Below are 19387 nucleotides of genomic sequence, written 5' to 3' on the forward strand. Positions count from 1 at the left end.
AAGCAAAAATGAGATTACTAATAAAATTATATAAATGCTTGAAGTCATAAAAATTAAATAATGAATATTGAGGATTGACTATACATACATGTGTATATTGTACACATATACATATGTGACTTTTCTCACTAGAATAAGGTCCTTGAGGGCAGGAACTGTTTCACTTTTATCATTGTATTCTAAGGACTTACTAGCATAGTACCTGGCACATATTAGATACTTGTTGATTAAATGTTTGTTGATTGATTATTGGCCAATGGCAGAATATCCTCAAACTAATTAAAAATATAATCTAATAAATGTGACACCTTGAATTTGAGCAGATTTCAGCAAGATATATTCACAGCATGAGACAACGCAGAATTTTTTTTTGCTTGATTTTTAAGAATAGGAGATTTAAGCGAGTCTAAAAGATCTGAATAAAATAAAGGGTGTTTTAAATATAAGGTTATGTTGCTGTCAGAGAAACTTCCCCTGTAACTTAGATATTTTCTGTGCCCTTATTAATATTTTCTGAAGATCTTGTGAAGTATCAGTTTAAACCAAAATGGAATTCTGAATTTGATTTCAAAATTATCAGTTCCTGTATTTATGTAACCATCCCCCTGTGCCCCAAATAGATGGCTTCTAATAATCAAATCTAGTGAGGGGGACAAAAGTATCCAGTACATACGTATCTTGAAATTGAAATGTGACCTCATATAATGTGACCTCTTCATACCAATTAGTTTTCCTTTTAACTGCTGCTGTAAGTATACTTTGGGTACAGAAGTTGAAATACCAGTTTCAGCTACAATTCTAATGTCATATAGTTGAAAGAATGTGATCTAACCAATTTTTCAAGTCTTATTTGGTTTGACACAGTGGGAATTAGATCATTCTCTTAACTCTGTCCTAAGCAATATAAAGAATGAGGAGCTACCCTCTGTGATCCACAGAAAAAATTGAAGAATCAGTGCCAGGGTGTTTTTCCTGTTCTGTTCACAATTTTTAATACTTCACTTCATTTGAAAAACTCAAGCTACATTTAAGGCTAGAGAATGTTATCATGTCAGATATTTCTAGGTTTGTTTGCTTTTTAAATGAAAGGCAGTCGTGTAAAATAATGCAGAAAAAGAAAGCCTTTGAAAATCTTATATTTCATTTCAAAGATCCTTTTCTAAAGACTCCAGTGATTTATTATGGCATGTTCTAACACAGGGGTTCTTAATAATAACTGGCATTTGATTAGTGCTCTAAGATTTCTAGCCTGTTTTACATATATTATCTCATTTGATCCTCACAACAACTCCCTACAGTAATTACTATTATTATTTCAATTTTACAGATGAGGAAACTGAGACTGAGAGATGTTTAGTGACTTGTCATTCAGCTAGTAAGTGCCTGAGGCTAGATTTAAACCTGATTTTTCCCACAGTTTCTTGGGCCCACAAGCCAGGAATCATCCTGATTTCTTTACTTTTCTCTCACTCCCCATATCTAAGCTATTGCTATGGTCTGTCCATTTCGCCTATTCAACATCTCTCAAATATTCCCTTCTTGTCACTGCTTTTATCACCAGCGCCCTGGTACATCACCTCTCATCTTGATCATTATAATAGTTTGACAGTGGGGTGACCTGCCTGAGTCTCTCCCCACTCCAATCCATCCAGACTCTAACATGATTTTCCTAAAGCACAGATCCAACCAAGTCACTCCCTTATTCAAGTGAACTCCAGTGGCTCCTTTTCTACTCCAATTGAATATGAAAAACTCATTTGGCATTCAGAGCCCTTCATAAACTTTTCATAAACTGACCCTTATTCTACTTCCAGTCTTCTTGTACCTTACTCTACCCCCTTGCTGTTGCACAAAGAAGGTGCTCCATCTCTTGACTCCAGGCATTTTCTCTGTTCCCCATACTGTCCTCATGCTCTCCTTCAACTGATATTACTATTGACCTCTCTCTTCCTGTAAGTCTCAATTAAAATCTCACCTCTTGATTCTAATACATTCTCTCTTAATTTATTTTGTGTATGTGTATGTACACATGTTGCCTTCCCCAATTGATTGAAATCCTTGTGGATATGGACTGCTTTTTGCCTTTTTAAAAAATGCCTGGAATTTAGCATAGTGCCTGGCCATAGTAGGTACTTAATAACTACTGATTGATTGGTCCTAATACATCACCCTTCTGTTGGTGTGGGAGCCAAAAACTACACTTTGGGAACTATCACGGGTTTCTATTAGGTATACTGAGGTAGACACCTGGAATGGGATACCTTCTCACACAAGCCTTCTGATTTTCATTACGGAAAATCCAGATGGGAAGGGGAGAAAAAAAAATCTTTAAGTTGGCTGCAAAATGGTAGAAGATTCAGCATCTGTTTTCATGTAACTGCAATGGTGGCTTTACCCTATTAAAAAAAAGAAGTTGTTTTTTGCAGTAGCTGAGACAAGAGCCCACAGACTGATTTTATAGGCTAGTTTGCTAGTCAGCTACTGCTACCAGCAATGACTGGCAAAGAACAGGACTGACTGATAATGTGGCAGCTGCCACCACTTTCAACTAAATTGCTCCAGGGACTAGAAGGCTAGCTGGGTGTGTGGATGTGTGTGTATGTTTATGTTTGTGTGTGTTTGTGCTCTTATCCTACAGTACTGCTGCAGCTGTCAAGATCTAAAGGAATAGACAGGCGTTGTAGGAGAGGTGGTGGTGCTGGTGCTGTTTATATAACATGGGATGTGGACATGGATGCTGCTGGTGACTCAGCCTGTTTTGCTACCATCTTACCTTTCTTGGTGCCTCAGATGTTTGAGCATGTTGTTTATGGGATAGTTGGGGGAAAGGACTGGACTTAATCCCTGTAGGTATATCATAGATTCTAAACAGCTGGACTTACTATACCTCAGTGTATATGCCTTGGTCATTGATGAGAGGCTATGTAATTTAGTGGCTAGAGTTCCCATGGGAACACAAGAACAATTGTATTTGAATACTACTTAACATACTTATTAGCTGTGTCTCTGGACAGAGCACTCATGTTCTCTAAACTTAATCAAATTCCTTTATCTGTAGAATGAGGATAATAATAGCACATAGAAGTAAATTTATTTTGAAGATCATAGGAGACTGTATCTATAGGGAGCTTTGAAGACCTTAAAGTTCAATTTAAAAATCAGCTGCTATTTTTATTATTGTCATCATCATCATCATCATCATCATCATCATCATCATCATTATCATTTCATTCTCATTTTTTAAATTGACATTCAAAATGGACCTAAGACAAGTTACTATCCTTCAATTGTTCTTTTACATTTAATTTTCTATTTGCTATTCCACAAATGGATTAAATAACAGTTTTTTGATAGCTTAATAAAAGTATTGGGATTTAAACTCATTCTCTCTAGTTTTACTAAATATATCTTCAATATAATTTTAATAATAGTCAAGATTAATAGGAGAGACATGCTGTTTATTCTGTTCCCACGTGATTTTAATCTCCTTTAAATGTTAGTATTTAAAATTTTTTTCTTCCCATATTAACTTGAAGATTATTAGTTTTGGTATGGCATAATGTTAAAATATTTACTTTTCTTGAAGTTGAATAGGAGAAAATCTTTGTATCAGATTTCTTTGATAGGGTATTGGTATGTAAGACATATAAATGATTAATACATATGTAAATAGATAAATATCTATATGTTTATAAATACCTAGATACATGATCCAAAGCAAGTCCCCAATAAAAAAGTGGTTGAAGTGTATGAACAAAGAGTTCTCAGAAATTCACTCTTAACAACCATATGAAAGAATTCCCCTTATCACTACTAATAAGTGAAATGCAAATCAAAACAACTCTGAAGGGGCAGTTGGATGACACACTGGATAGAGCATTGGCCCTGGAGTTCAAATTTGGCCTCAGACACTTAACACTTGCTGGCTGTGTGACCCCAAGCTAGTTACTTAACCTCAATTGCCTTGCAGATAAAAACCAAATCAAACCAAACCAAAACAAAAACTGGAAAAAAAAAACAATTCTAAGGTGTCACTTCACATGGAATATCTATATTTATTTCTATCCTGTAGTGTTCACCTTTTATAACTGCTATATATTATATACATTTTAAATTTATATATTATATAATATTATCTATGATCATAGAGTGTTGGGTCCTATGATTTATTAATATTTTATGTTTTTGTTAGGATGTTTTTGAAATCTGTTAGTGTTTTACTAATCTAAAAGTCTTCATTAAGATTGGTTTTGAATCAGTGATAATTACTTCAGTGTGTTATTTCCATTCAGCTTTGATTTCTCTGAATATTATTTAGCCACAGTCTTCCCCTTGATATCTTTATGTTCTATGTCTTACCTAGAGCATGGATTGTGTCGTTTTGAATCAAGCTCAGAACCTTCTGTCTCTCTTTTCTTGGTGTACATTAAGAATTTTACACATAACAAAGCTAAATGATATCTTGATATCATTGGAGAGAGTTCATGAGATGACATTAATGGATAATTTTAGTATACTCCCCCCACCCTGTGGAGCCATGAAATTTGATGTTATCTATTTAAATCAATTGATTCAATGCCTTTAATTTGAAAGTCTTCAGTAGTTCTATTAAGAAGAGTTAATGATGGATTTGAGGTTTGGTAGAATTATAATGGACCTAAACTTTCTCTCTGAAAAATATTATGTTTTAGATAAATTGGTCTTGATGATGCTATGGTAGTGTCATCTTTTAAATAGAAAACAGTATTCCAGATGAATGTTAAGTATACTAGCATTCTCACTATATGTGGGTCTGTATTACATGTTTGTCATTCATGAAGAAGTCATGAGTACAGAATTAATTTAAAAATATTGGAATAATCAATAAAGGCAATATAAATAGTACAGTATTTGGGGGCAGCTTGATCAGTAATTCCCAAGTAGATAATTATTCTTTATACATATGAGACTTTTTAATGCTGGGTTTTTTTTTTTGCTTCTATGCCAATATTTTATTTGTTGTAGGTGTTTTATAGATTTTTTTATACATTACAAGCTGTCAGTCAGTCAATAAACTTTGTATAAATTATTTATATGTAATTAGCCTATATTTGAAGAGATCACTGAAATTTTCATCCTTTCATAATAGATACTTTCTGTTAAGAAAGGAGAGATCTGGCTTACTTCCGAGAAGAAGCTGGTAAAAGGGCCTTGTTAATAATTAATGCATCACTGTGAGGCATTTGAGGCAATAATAATGGATCTTATCTGGCCTGACTACTTTTTAGGTTTGTAGAAAAGCTAGAATTCCAGTCCTCCTTTGACATAGCTAATTTATCACTATTATTGTTGTTTTCAGTGCTGCTCTTATATTTATTAGTGTGGTTCATGATATCTTGCTTTGAAGATTAACACCCAATAGCAAATTTTGTTAAATTGTGGCTATCACTGATGATTAGTGCCATAAATATGAATCTTTATAGTACAATAATAAAGGAAACACTCTGTACTTTTTTTAGAGAATGACAAATGCATTTTATTCAAAGTAGTTTATTGATAATAGTTCATATGTAGCTTTGTAAATTAATTGCAGAAATACTCATTACATATTTCTTTCCCCCATTCATCTTCCCAATGTACAGCAACTCTCCAGAGAGACAGAATCTTCAAGCATTTTACTCGGAAGCGCCAGAGAGCTATGCGAAGACGAGTTCATCAAATTAATGGGCATAAGTTTATGGCAACATATCTGAGACAACCTACCTATTGTTCACATTGCAAGGAGTTTATATGGTATGATTCTTCCATATCTCCTCTTATCTTTTTCCTTATTAATTATTATTTTATAGAACCAGCTTTTTATTCTGCTTAATTATGTGATACAGGGATAAAATAGTCAGTTAGGAAATTTTGATGATTTAGGATTTTCATTTTAGTCAGTAATGTTAAACTGTTGTATTCTCAAACATTTTACTAAAACTGTAAACAAGTATTAAAACTACCTGGTGAAAGTCCATTCCCTTCTCCTCCCTCCCTCCTTCCCTCCCTCCCTCCCTCCCTCCCTTCCTCCCTCTCTTCCTTCCTTCCTTCCTTCCTTCCTTCCTTCCTTCTTTCCTCCCTTCCTTCCTCCCTTCCTTCTTTTTTTTCTTTCTTTCCCCACCTCACTCTTTCCCTTTCTCTTTCCATCCTTCTTTCTTTCTTTTTTAAGGTGTCCCTATCTTACCCCAGCTGTGAGTACAGCCAGTATTGATTGGTATGAAAACTTTGACTCTTTCAGTTTTTCTGACATGGGTTTGTTGACCCTTTCTCATGCAGCCCAGTTACCCTAGATTCCCAGGATCTCATCATATTAGTGCTAGACTCACTGGATACCTGTTTGGCTTTAACCCAAGGATATTCTGAAGCCAGCTTGAACTGGCTCCAGAAGTGTTAAATCTTCAATGTGACATTATGCCCCAGAAATCAATAAATGCTACATATCATGGTTTGGTTTGTTGTTTTGTTGATTGTTAAACTAACAAACAAAAAAAATAATAAAATGATGCAGATAATGTTAATGAACATAAAACTTTTGCTCTTACTTTCTTCTTTTGGAGAGAAAGTTGTTAAATTTACCAGCACATACCCCTGCATCCCATTGTAGCTCATAACTCCTGAGCTCAAGTCATCTGCCAAACCTCTTCTTACCTAGCAGCAGGAATTTCAGGGATGTGTATTTCTGGTGTATTTATATACTGCTCTCTTTTTTACCTTGGGAACCTTACTTAACTTCTCATTATAATTTACAGACAATTAAGTTGTAGAAGGAGCTTACTTCCCTAAATCTACAGAATTTCCCTAAATCTACAAAAGCAAGGTTCCAGATTAAATTTTTTTAAATTATCTACATAAACTAACTTCTAGCAAACATTTTGTTGGCTCAGTTAAGAGGTAAAAAAAAGATTGTAAATTATCTCTGGGAAGCCATCATCACAGCTCAAGAATACATCGAAGGCAAGTTAGTCTTGTAAATCACCTGAGCTCACAGAATTCTCTTTGATGAACAACAACAGCATTCTAAGCACAGGCATAAAAAGTATAATGAGGGAAGAGGGGAGAAAGACACACACAGACACAGAGAAAGAGAAGACAGAGACACACATACACACATGCACATACAGAATGAAAATATGAATGAATATATAAATCTCTCTCTGGTCATGTATTTTACAACAAAAGAACATACAAGTCATTGCCTAAACTAAATAGGAACAGTTATGAGATTCATCCGAGTCCTATTTAAATGTTTTTTCCCAATCTAATTATTTAATAATAATAATAGTTAACATTTATATAGCACTTTCAGATTTATTAAGCACTTTACATATGCTTGGGGCAGCTAGTGGCAATGTATAGAACAACAGGTCTGGAATTAGGAATTTCCAAGTTCACATTCAGCATAGACAATTACTAATTGTACGACCCTAGGCAAGTTATTTAACCTTATTTGCCACACTTTTCTTATCTTTAAAATAAGCTGAAAAAGAAAATGGCAAGGGCTAGTCTGTGGAGGCGCTGACATCTCCCTGAGTCTCGGTTGTCCCATCCGTGGAATGGAATGACACTGTAACCATCAGAACCAGGAAGTTCATGACAAACAGACTTCTTCAGCGAAAACAGATGGTTATAGATGTCCTTCATCCTGGAAAGGCCACAGTGCCCAAGACTGAAATTCGAGAAAAACTGGCCAAGATGTACAAGACAACTCCAGACGTCATTTTTGTCTTTGGGTTCAGAACCCATTTTGGTGGTGGCAAAACAACAGGCTTTGGCATGATTTATGATTCCCTTGACTATGCAAAGAAAAATGAGCCAAAACACAGACTTGCAAGGCATGGCTTGTATGAGAAGAAAAAAACATCCAGAAAGCAGTGAAAGGAATGCTAGAACAGAATGAAGAAAGTCAGGGGTACTGCAAAGGCAAATGTCGGTGCTGGCAAAAAGTGAGCTAGAGATTTCATAACAGAAGGACTAAAAGGAACTATGGATGATGTTTATTCGAGGCCGATAATGTTTTCATCAGCATAAATAAACTATAAAAAAACTTTTAAAAAAAAAAAAGAAAAAGAAAATGGCAAAACCACTTCATTATCTTCACCAAGAAAACCCCAAATGGGGTGACAAAAAGTTGGATACAACTGAAACAATTAAACTATTATTCTCTCCATTTGATAAATGAGAAAACTCTGGAGGCTCATAGGGGATAAATGACTTACTTATGTTCACACTCCTATTGAGGATTTGATAGGATTTAAAATCAGATCTTTCTGACTCCAGATTTAGTACTTACTCTCTTCCCACTGTCCCCAATCTGACACATTTTTAAGTACTCTTGTATCCAGTTATTAGTGCTAATGAGAAAATTATAACTTATTTTAATTTTTACAAGTATACTTGACTTAAAATTAAGGGGACAAGGATTAATTGGGTCAAACTGGCATTTTCACCCATTAATATCAGTAATGATTACAGTACAGTATAGGAGCTGAATGAGAGCTGCTATAAAGTCATTTAGTTCTATCCAGCTCTTTGTGACCCTGTGGACCATAGTGTCTAGAATTTATTTATTTATTTATTTATTTTTTGCAAAGATACTAGAATGTTTTTGCCATTTCCTTCTCCAGAGTAATCTTAATGAAAACAGAGGTTAAATGGCTTTACACAGCTGGTAAATGTCTGGAGCTGGATTTGAACTCAAATTTTCTTCTCTCCAGGCTTAGTGCTCTATCCATAAATCTATCTAGCTACCTTCTTGATGAGAGTATCAAAATTTAAATAAATGACATCTCCATTGTACCTAGAATTGAGAGTTTGGGATTCAAATTCCAACTTTTTGACCATGAGCAAATCATTTACTCTCTCAGCCTTCAGTTTCCTCATCTGTAAAATGGTGCTAATAATAGCTGCTTCGCAGTGTAGTGAGGATCAAACAAGCTATGGTGTACCAAGGGGAACATTTATAAAGGGCTTTTGCTGTTTACAGACTCCTTTATGATCAATATCTCATTTGATCCCCACAAGTTTTATTCACTCCATTTTAAAGATGAGTAATGAGGAAAGATATTCAGTGAGATATAATTTGGGCTTGACAATGACAGGGCCAGGATAGAGCCCAGGTCACTTGCTTTTGCTTTTATCATCCACTCTGCTGCTTCTTGATTTAAATAAATATCATCTGTCACAGTAGAACATTACTACATTTGCTAATTGTTTTTCCTTCAGAGGAATATTATCCACTAATCAGATTTTGGTCTTTTTTAAAAAATTCAACATTTATAAAGTACCTATATCATGGTACAGACAGAACACTGCATCTTGGAGGCAGAGACCCAGATATCACAACTCTGCCTCAACTCCTTTTGTGATTTGGGTATTAGCTTTCTCATCTTTAAAATGATGGGGTTGGAACACACGACTTTCAAAGCACATTCTGAATCTAATTCTGTGAGCCAGGAACTGCTGAGGATCCAAAGGAAAAAGCAAGAGAATTCCCAACCCTAGGGGGCTTTTGTTCTACTTCAGTTTCACATGGTGAAAATCATTGGCACTAACCAGTATCAGTGTCATACATTCAAGTTAAACACCTGCTACTTACTAGCTACATGACTTAGTACAGTCATTTAACCTCTTTGAAATGCAATTTTCTCAATTTTCTTTCCCTAAAGTGGTATCTCTCCTACTAAAATTGTTGAGAGGAATGCTCTTAGTAAATTATAATGCACTGTATAAAGGTATGTATGTATTTTTGTATAGATACATATACATGTACATATATGTACATATGATTTGTTCATATGAGAACACACATACACACAGGTCCCAAAAGTCTTAGTGCAAGTTAGCTCTAGCTATGGTCCCTCACCTTTGCAAAGAAAGGTTTTTTTCATCTTTTTTTCTTCTCATGACCAAACTTGGTCATTATTGCGCTCAGTTTAGTATCTTTTTGTTGATATTTTTTTCTCCATTTGGTATTGTTTACTTTACTATCTATTGGTTTATAAGTCTCCTTACATTTCTCTGAATTATTCATATTCATCATTTCTTACAGCACATTCATTGTATTATTATATTTATTTTGCACAATTTTATGGGCATTTTGACTTTAGATGTAGTTTAAAACTATAACTAAGACTTTTGAGATATTGTATAGGTATGTATAAATGCAATACATACATTAGCAAAGCGTACAAATGAAAAAATAGGTACCAAATCATGTAGATATTTTCTTAGTTCTACAAAAAAAAACATTCTTATATCTCCTTGCTTTCTTTTAAATTTGTAGTTTTATGTCTACAGAAAACCAGTAAATTCTATTCACTTCTCAGCAACTTGTATAAAAATTTAATTTTACATTTGCTTCTTGTCACAAATTAATTCAGTTCATTAGAACACAGTACTAATGGGGACAGTCATAGATAGGTTTCATCCCTATGAATGAAACCTTCATGACCCAGGCTTTACTTTAATTATGGGCAGCAGCTATCTTGTGAATCTAGTGGTCACATGCTCCCAGGGGAAGTTGGATATAAGCAGATTACCTTGAATATATTGACACTATGAGAAAAATGATGACGCTTTACTGTTAGGATTCTTACAAGGTACTAAGACAGTGGAATTGATAGAGACAATAATTATCTAATTTAGCATGGTTCAGTATGATTAATCTGACCCCACAAGGAGATGTTATGGGCCAGAACTTGAAACAAGGTACTAAGTGGAATTGAGGAGACAATGGTTGAATCTAGTTTAGCATTGATTTAATCTTACAACAAATAATGGTTTCCTAGTGATAGAATGATTGGTGTGTACTCAGTGTGGGACATATAAGCAAGAAACTCTCAGGACCTGACATACAAGCCCACTCGAGGAGGAGGAGACAGATTCATTCCATCTTCCACCTTTGTGCTGGATAGAGACATTTGGAGGGAGCTAGAGGCAGAAGCTGGCAGAGGCAAAGGACTAGTGGCAAGAACCAAGGAGAGAGAGAGGCCTCTAAGAAAGCTAACTGGGCCCAAGGAAGGAGACAAGACTTAAAAGGAAACAATAAAGGATTTGGACTTTAACCGCTGGCTGCATTTGGGGTGATTATTGAACTGAAACTAAGGCTGCCTCCAGAAGCTCCCCAAGAAACCTGCTCCCAGAAAACATTACACTTTAGAGAAGAATATTACACTTTACTGGTAATAGAGATTAATTATCAATAGTAGTGTTTAAGGAGGAATTCAAACACATGATCATTTGCTAAAAGGAAATAAAATATTTCTGTAAAGTTTCTCTGCCTAAATATACATATGAGCATAGATAGATAAATAGGAAGGAAGGAAGCTAGATATACATGTACTTATATGAAGCATTACCTAAGAAACAGCAGCTATGGGTGGCTAAGTTCTGCTTTCCCCTTTGAAGGCTCTGAGAATATAGTGCTCTCAGAGAAAGAAGCTCCCTCTATTTACTTACTGCATGTGAAAACAAACAGATAATAAGAAAGAACAGATGTGTGCATTTATAGATAGTACTCTTATTTCATGAGAATTGTAGCTTTGGAACTTATAAAGACATATTTTGAAATATAATTACAAAAATGTATTATAGTACTTGGCTTTTCTTCTTCATTAGCTCCTAGACTCTTTATAATAAGGTTTCAGACACTAACTCAAGAATCATGTAGTTATGATTGTTGCCATAGAATTATGAATCTTTGTAATAATCAGAAAACAGAATTTGGGTTTGCTTTTCTTTTAGTTATGTGATGATTACTACTGACAGTTTTGATTCATGATATTTTTTTTTGTTTTGAACAGGGGCTTATTTGGGAAACAAGGCTATCAGTGCCAAGGTAAGAAAACATCATAGAAAATTTCTATGTTAAAAAGCATTCACAATTGAAAAAATAATATATTTTAATATCTCCATTTTCTGTGGTGAACAAAACATATCTTAAATTAGAATCTAAATATTTCTATGTCCTGAAATTTGGTTAGCCCTTCCTCTTCTTAACCTCTTTAATCCTTAATTTCCTCATCTGGAAAATAAATGTATTGGAACAGATGGTCTCTCAAATTGTTTGTAGGTCTCTAAAAACCAATGGGCTTCTGGTAAGGTCCAGCAAAGATTCTAAGATTCTATTTCACTCATTTCATTTTTGTGAGGTTTTTTAGATAGTAATTGAAAGGTAAATTTCACTCTTGAAGAATCATGAGCCAGAATGCCTGTCATCATAAATCAGACTTTATAACAGTTTTTGGTTTTTTCTAAATTTAATGAGGAGGAAAAGAGAGAGAAAGAATACAAAGTGGTACCAAAAAAGAGATTATATGTGATTAAACAAATCATTATTAGGTAGAGCTTAATTTTAAAAAATTTATATGATAAATAAATTCAGAATGTAACTTTCAAAGCTGTTCTACTTTTTCTTAGTCTCACTGAACTTTTTTCTCTTTTGTACATTTTAAATGCTTCAGCAATATACTTTTATCTTTTCTCTCTTTCATTCTCGCTCTCTCATGCACTCTCTCTTGTTCTCTTTCTCTCTATTGCTCTCTTTTTTCCTTCATCTTTCTCTCTCTGTCTTCCTCCCTCCCTCCCTTCTCCCAGCTCTCTTTCTCCCTCTCTCCCCAATATTATTCAATTGATTACATGACAGATAACTTCAAAAAAAAAAAGCTACCACAAACCATTGTAAATATAACAATATACTTCTAGTTGAAAGAAAAATTTTGACTTTTGATATCCTTGGTGTTAATAGTAATATTAATATAAGGACCACACACACAAATAGAGACAGAGATACAAAGAAACGGAGAGAAGGAAGGAGAGCAGCAGCAGCAACAACAATTAAAAAAAAAAAGGCATCATGAATAATTTAGTTTCATTGTATCATTCTGAGTAGGGTAGAGCTACAGTTAAGTAAAAGTTTTCTTACAGTTTAAATGATAAATTGAAATAGAGAAATATGGGGCAGCTAGGGGGCGCAGTGGATAGAGCAACAGCCCTGAATTCAGGAGGACCAGAGTTCAAATCTGGTCTCAGACACTTAACACTTACTAGCTGTGTGACCCTGGGGAAGTCACTTAACCCCAGCCTCAGAAAAAGAAAAGGAAAAAAAAAAAAAAAAAGAAATAGAGAAATATGAAGGCAGGAAGGTTGGTTTGGGAGCTATACTCCAGGAAAGAGAGTTAAGAAGACCCTGCTAGTTTTACTATTACAGGAAATTACAGGGGAATACAGGAAAGGTAACACCCTGATGGATATGGTCTTATAGGTAAAAACATCTAGATAAATTCCTTTTGTTTTAAGAAAGAAATTTTTTTCACATCACCTTTATTTATATATTTATTTACTCTTCCTCCCTCCCCTAGTTAATCACCCTTTGTAACAGAGAACAAAAAAAGAAATTAGTTGAATAAAACTAATCAACATTTAGTCAAATCTGATAGTATATGTATTTACCTTTCTTCTTTCATTTCTGCAAAGAAAAGAGAAGTATTTTCTCATCTTTTTTTTTCTAGGAACAAACTTGATCATTATAATGTTCAATATAATGTTTTGCTATTTTTATTTTTTCCATTTGGTTCTGCTTACTTTATGCCATGCATTGCTGCATGTAATTCCTCCCATATTTCTGTGAATTCTTCATAGATATTATTTCTTACAGCTCAGTCATGTACTATTACATCTGCCTACCATAATTTGTTTATCCATTTCCCTATCAATGGACAGTTACTTTATTTTCACTTCTTGGTTATCACAAAAAGTATGGCTGTGAATAATTTGAAATACATGAGTCCTTTCTGTCTGGCATTTTGGAGACTAGAGAGAAGGGGATTTTTACTGATTGTTAAATTTTCAGTGGGAAAACTTATACTTTGGCAGTCAGCAAAGGTTACAAATCAGGGCTTGACATATTGTTTTGTTGTTTTCTAAACTTAAAAGTAATGGGGGAAATGTTAATAGTGCATATTAAACTTAAAAATGTGTTATACACAAATTTGTTGGAGAGTCCCAACTGTTAAGACATTTATCAGTACCATACTGAGGATGTACCTAGAGATGGGCTGATAATTGATTTTTTATCCCATTGTCTTGGCATTGTTTATACATAGCATTTACTTACTCAGTTACCACTATATTTTAAATTGTATAATTTGTTTTTGTTTTTTAAAATTTCATAGTCTGCACCTGTGTTGTTCATAAACGCTGCCATCATCTGATAGTTACTGCCTGTACTTGCCAAAATATAAATAAAATGGATGCAAAGGTAAGGAGAAAAGTCTCTTTTCCAAGATTTATTGTAATTATGCAGTCAAATTGACTCTCGTATATTATTACACAGTTATTTTTTCAATATTAGCTTGTCTCTGATTAAGATAATTAAAACCATTATTTGTTTGTTTTGGGCAGCAAGGTGGTGCAGTGTCTTGGGTCTAGAATCAGGAGGATCTGAGTTCAAATACAGCCTCAGATATTTGCTAGCTGTGTGTCCCTGAGCAAGTCACTTAACTCTTTTTGCCTCAGATTCCTTATCTGTAAAATGAGCTGGAGAAGGAAATGGCAAACCATTCCAATATCTTTATTTTAAAAAAACAAAACAAAACAACAAAAGAGTTGGATTCAACAGAAACAACCAAACAACAGTTTATTTTTCTATATTCTGTTGATTGTCCTCACTTCAAATTTAGTTTCCACCCAAATTCTGGAAGAATGTTGTTGAGATGATCTTTATCATTAAAATCTTTATTTTGTTCAATCATCATATTTTAGTGGTGATAACTAACATTTTGATGAAAGTGGCAAAATCATTGTGGCCTAGTAGAAATAATGTTGAACTTGGAGCCAGAAGAACTTTATATGAATCTTTGATCCTTAAACCTTGGGAAATTTCACTTAATGCCAGTCAGTCATAATTTCCTTATTTGTAAAATGAAGGAGTTAAACTTGATTTCAATTCTAACATTTTATGAATGATTCTTATTTTCTCTTAACTGTTGTTTAGCTAGGGCAAATATAGTTTCTTTAATCTAGAAGATAACAGATTGATAGTTACTGATATTTGACAATTGTAAGAATTTTGTTAGTAAGTATAGTTCTGTGGTTAAGAGTTAACAACTCTTGTATTATATACAGATAAGAACTGAATAGTTCAATTAGAAAATGAACTGGAGCTTAAAGGAAAAACTTAAAAATTCAAGGGAAATATACACAATTAAGTTTAAAGTTTGCCATCTTTGAGTACATTGCCCCCAGAATCAATCATATCAAAATGTTTATTTTTAGTTTCATTTTATCCTGGAAACAGTTTTTTTTTTTTTGGACCATGTCCCTTAGTTTTCTTTTCAGTTTGCTAAGCTCTCAATGTTAGGCAAAAACCCAAACAAAGCAATAAAATAAAATGGAAATAGGAAATATTCATTTTATGATAGTTAAAAAAAAGCATTATCGTTTGCCCTTTTCCTAAGGGCCATGGAACTTTTCCATCTGACTTGCGGCTAAAACCTTCCAAATATGTTGTCTCCCCCCCATTAGAACAATAAGGATTGCCATTTTTCTATTTGCTTCCTCACCGTATTGTACATAGTAAATACTTAATATATACTTTCCCCATTCCATTTTTTGTAATACATGTGCCAGATGTCATTTAATGCTGTGATATTGGTTCTTGAAGAAAATATATGATAGCATACCTCCTTGCTATCTGTGAAGTTCTGGAAGAGTCCCATTTCTACCCTCTGGAGTCAATTATCTAATTTGTAAAATGAGAGGTATACTACATGGTTTATAATGCCCTTTGGAATTTTACTAAATACTTTCCATAAAGAAGACTATAAGAGGAAATTTAATTCTGAAGCAAAATATTCAGAGGTTAGGAGAGTTGAGAAGAAAAGGGTCTAATTGTACTTGGAAAATAAAAATAAAAAACTCTAAACAGCTAAATCAATGAGTAGACTAGAGCTATAGAGAGTTCCACTATATAAACCATAGGGATTTGTCATATCCAGATGACATTGCCATAATTGATTGGGGGGCAATGGGAGGGGGAGGAGTGTCAGCCTATTATTTTTTAAACAAATGTTCACTTTAATGTTTAGCAAAATCAATTTCTCCCATTGTGTCTTTTATTTCTTACAGAATTCTGAACAGAGATTTGGAATCAACATTCCCCACAAATTCAGTGTTCACAACTATAAAGTTCCCACCTTCTGCGATCACTGTGGATCCTTGCTTTGGGGAATAATGAGACAGGGACTTCAGTGTAAAAGTAAGAGATGTTATTTACATTTTTTCATCATTTCAAGTTATGGGCTCTTGGGATTCCAAAGGAATCAAAGCTGGTCATAGTGACTGATTTTTGATAATTTGCAAAACTTTAAGAACTTCTTAGTGAATCTTGTATTCACATCATTGAAACTGATTATGGTGTATCAAGCATGTTTAATATGTCTTAATGGTTGCTAGTAAACACAAAATTACTTTAAAGAAAATAACTTTAAAATATTCAATCAAATGTTTGAAAATATTTTAATGAATTATTTAGAAAAAAACAATAGCTAATGGTAATTGGAAATAAGAACACATAAATCAATGGGAGAGAAACTCCAGTATTACATAAAGAATAGTAGATTAATACCTGTAGATACTGTCACCAGGGAAGGACAGAAATGGATTTGAAGAAAAATTAGATCCTTCCCTTCTCCTCCATCTCCTTCCTTCCCCTTTCCCCCCTCCTCTTTCCCTCAATCAGCCTGACTCTATATCTGTTTCAGTTTCTTACTCTGTCTCTCTTCCTCTCCCCTGCCCTTACAAGCAGTGGTTCTCATTGTTTGTGATAATAATGGGAATTTGGCCACTTTCTTCCTCTGCTGTATTTTTATAAAAGAAATTGATATAAGGCAGCCCCTAGGCCTCTTGGGACAAATTGGAAAGCTTCTACTGTTACAATAGGTTAAAAAAATGTGAGAGCCCATTCTGTAAAAAAGAGTTTAGTAAGGCAGGAGTAGAGCTATCATGTTCTGCCAAAAGGGTGTTACAGTTTTTCCATAGTCATTAATTTAGGGATTGTTTGTCTTGAGTAATCATCCATAAAAATTTGCCCTTTTAATTTGACAAGCATGGAATGTACCAACCCATTTTAAGCTACTTAAGGATAAGGCTAAAAAATTAATACTAATAATAACTCACATTTACATAACACCTACTATGTGCTAAGTGTACTATGCTAAGTACTTTACAAATCTTATTTTCCCAAGAACTCTGGGAGATAAGTGCTATCATCATTCTTATTTTACAGTTGAAAAAACTTAGGCAAACAGAAGTTAAATGATGAATATATATATATATATATATGTATATATATATATATATATATACATATATACATATATATATATATATACACATACATATATAAAATTGCCAAGATCACAAACCTAGTAAATGTCTGAATTTAAATTTGAGCTCAGGTCTTACTGGCTCTACGTCCAGTATTCTATCTGCTGTGCCCTCTCACTCCCTATGAGTCCATGAATAAGAAGCAAAGGAAAAAGAGCAGAAAGTAGGGATCTTAGTGAGTGCAGGGATAGTTAAATTGCCTAGATTTTTTAATGAAAAAAGGGCTACAAAAAGAAAGGAAAAAAGAAGGAAGGGAAGAAAGAAGGAAAGAAAGAAGAGAGGGAGGGAGGGAAGGAAAGAAGGGAAGGAGGGAGGGAAGGAAGGAAGGAAGGAAGCAAGGAAGCAAGCAAGCCTCCTTTTTTAGAAGATCTCAGTGGTCATTTACTGTACTATTCAGTGGCTCATTTTTTTTAAAGAGCTTTCCAAGCTAGTAGGAGACTATTTAATAATTCCTTCCTATAGTACACAATATGGCAGTCTTAGCCTGTTGGAAACCCTATTTGTTCCACACAGTCAACTCTGTATCTTTGATCCTATGAGTTTCCATTTATAAAATAGGCAAAAATGAGAAGTGGAACACTTTTGTGGATAACATTACATCTGTTATTGCTTTGCTACCTTTTTTGACTCTTAGATTATTTTAATTTTACATGAAACTAGAACAAAGCGTTGACCTTAAAAAGAAAAGATGTTTTTTGGGGAAAAACCCCTTGAATATTTCTGTGAATCAGTATAGAACCACAGCATGAGAACCACAACCCCACAGGATGCCCTGACTATTGTGCAGCATGTTTAACTAGCCTCAACAATACCCAGAAACAGCAGATGTCGTTATTCAGAGGTTTGCAATCAGAAAGAATATTTCCACTGTGTCCATTCAGCGTGATGTTAGACCTTTTGTTTCACTGATAAGAAAAATAGTTAATATGATTCCATTTCTTTTTATTTAATTAAAATTAATCATTTTGTGAACTTTTAGATCTTCATTTAGAATTATAGAGAAATTGACACAGAGTGGGATAATAATAATAATAATAGTTAGAATTTATATAGTACCGATTATGTGCCAACGCAATGAACTAGGCACTTTATGATCATCCTATTTAGTGGTAAGGGAATCATCTTTGAAATCAGGAAAATGGGAGTTCAAGTTTTATCTCTCATACATATTATTTGGGTATCAACAAGCAAGAAAACTAAATAACTCTTTAGTATTATAGGCAATTTTCTAAGATGCTAAGTCCCAGATAACTTACTGATCTACACTATTGTGGGAGTTCCCATATTGGGAGTTATTCATGTTAACAAAATCATAAATCTGTATCCCTTACCCTCCCCCCAAAAAGAACTTTTTTGAGCCAAAAAGATTATTGAGATATGTATATGTAATACATATGCATAATATAATTACAAACATATATATATATATATATATATATAATGTAGTTTGGGTAAATATATGACATCATTTCACAGAGAAAAATAGCTATATTAAATACATTATAATGCAACATTCTCAGTTTTCTATCTCTGTCCAGAGCACTTAAGGGACATTAAGGTGACCCTGTAGTTTTTTTACATGAGAATATGTCTTTTACAGGATGTATAATCATTATCTCAGTCCCTTAAATCAAGAAAGCTATTTTCAGGCATATACATTTCTCCCAACTTTTAAAAAATAAACATGAATCCTGTTCTTCTTTCCTTAGTCTGTAAAATGAATGTACATAAAAGATGCCAAGCCAATGTGGCACCCAACTGTGGGGTGAATGCAGTGGAGTTAGCAAAGACCTTGGCAGGAATGGGTCTTCAACCCGGAAATATTTCTCCAGCTTCGGTGAGATTTTACTTTCTTTCATGTATTACCTTTATGGGCTGTATAAATGTGGGAAACTTGAGTCAGAACCCTCATCACTAAAACGCTTAATCTTCTCTTTCAAAGCTGACCTGGGCAGGTGCAACGGATTTATTGCTTTCTTTTAAG

The 19387-nt window shown here is 34.0% G+C and overlaps 1 protein-coding gene and 1 pseudogene across 3 annotated transcripts in view; both read left to right on the forward strand.

The window, feature by feature from the left end:
• PRKCH (protein kinase C eta) overlaps positions 1-19387 on the forward strand; it is a 276978-nt gene that overhangs the window by 141091 nt on the left and 116500 nt on the right. For all 3 annotated transcript variants that reach the window (XM_074290306.1, XM_074290305.1, XM_074290304.1), the window contains exons 3-7: positions 5622-5772; positions 11820-11854; positions 14190-14275; positions 16144-16273; positions 19113-19240. In XM_074290306.1, the coding sequence (XP_074146407.1) occupies positions 5622-5772; positions 11820-11854; positions 14190-14275; positions 16144-16273; positions 19113-19240 (530 nt within the window). The remainder of the gene's footprint in view (positions 1-5621; positions 5773-11819; positions 11855-14189; positions 14276-16143; positions 16274-19112; positions 19241-19387) is intronic.
• On the forward strand, positions 7560-8090 carry LOC141556338 (small ribosomal subunit protein eS24 pseudogene; annotated as a pseudogene).

This window comes from Sminthopsis crassicaudata, chromosome 2 (genome assembly GCF_048593235.1).
Source record: "Sminthopsis crassicaudata isolate SCR6 chromosome 2, ASM4859323v1, whole genome shotgun sequence".
NCBI lineage: Eukaryota > Metazoa > Chordata > Mammalia > Dasyuromorphia > Dasyuridae > Sminthopsis > Sminthopsis crassicaudata.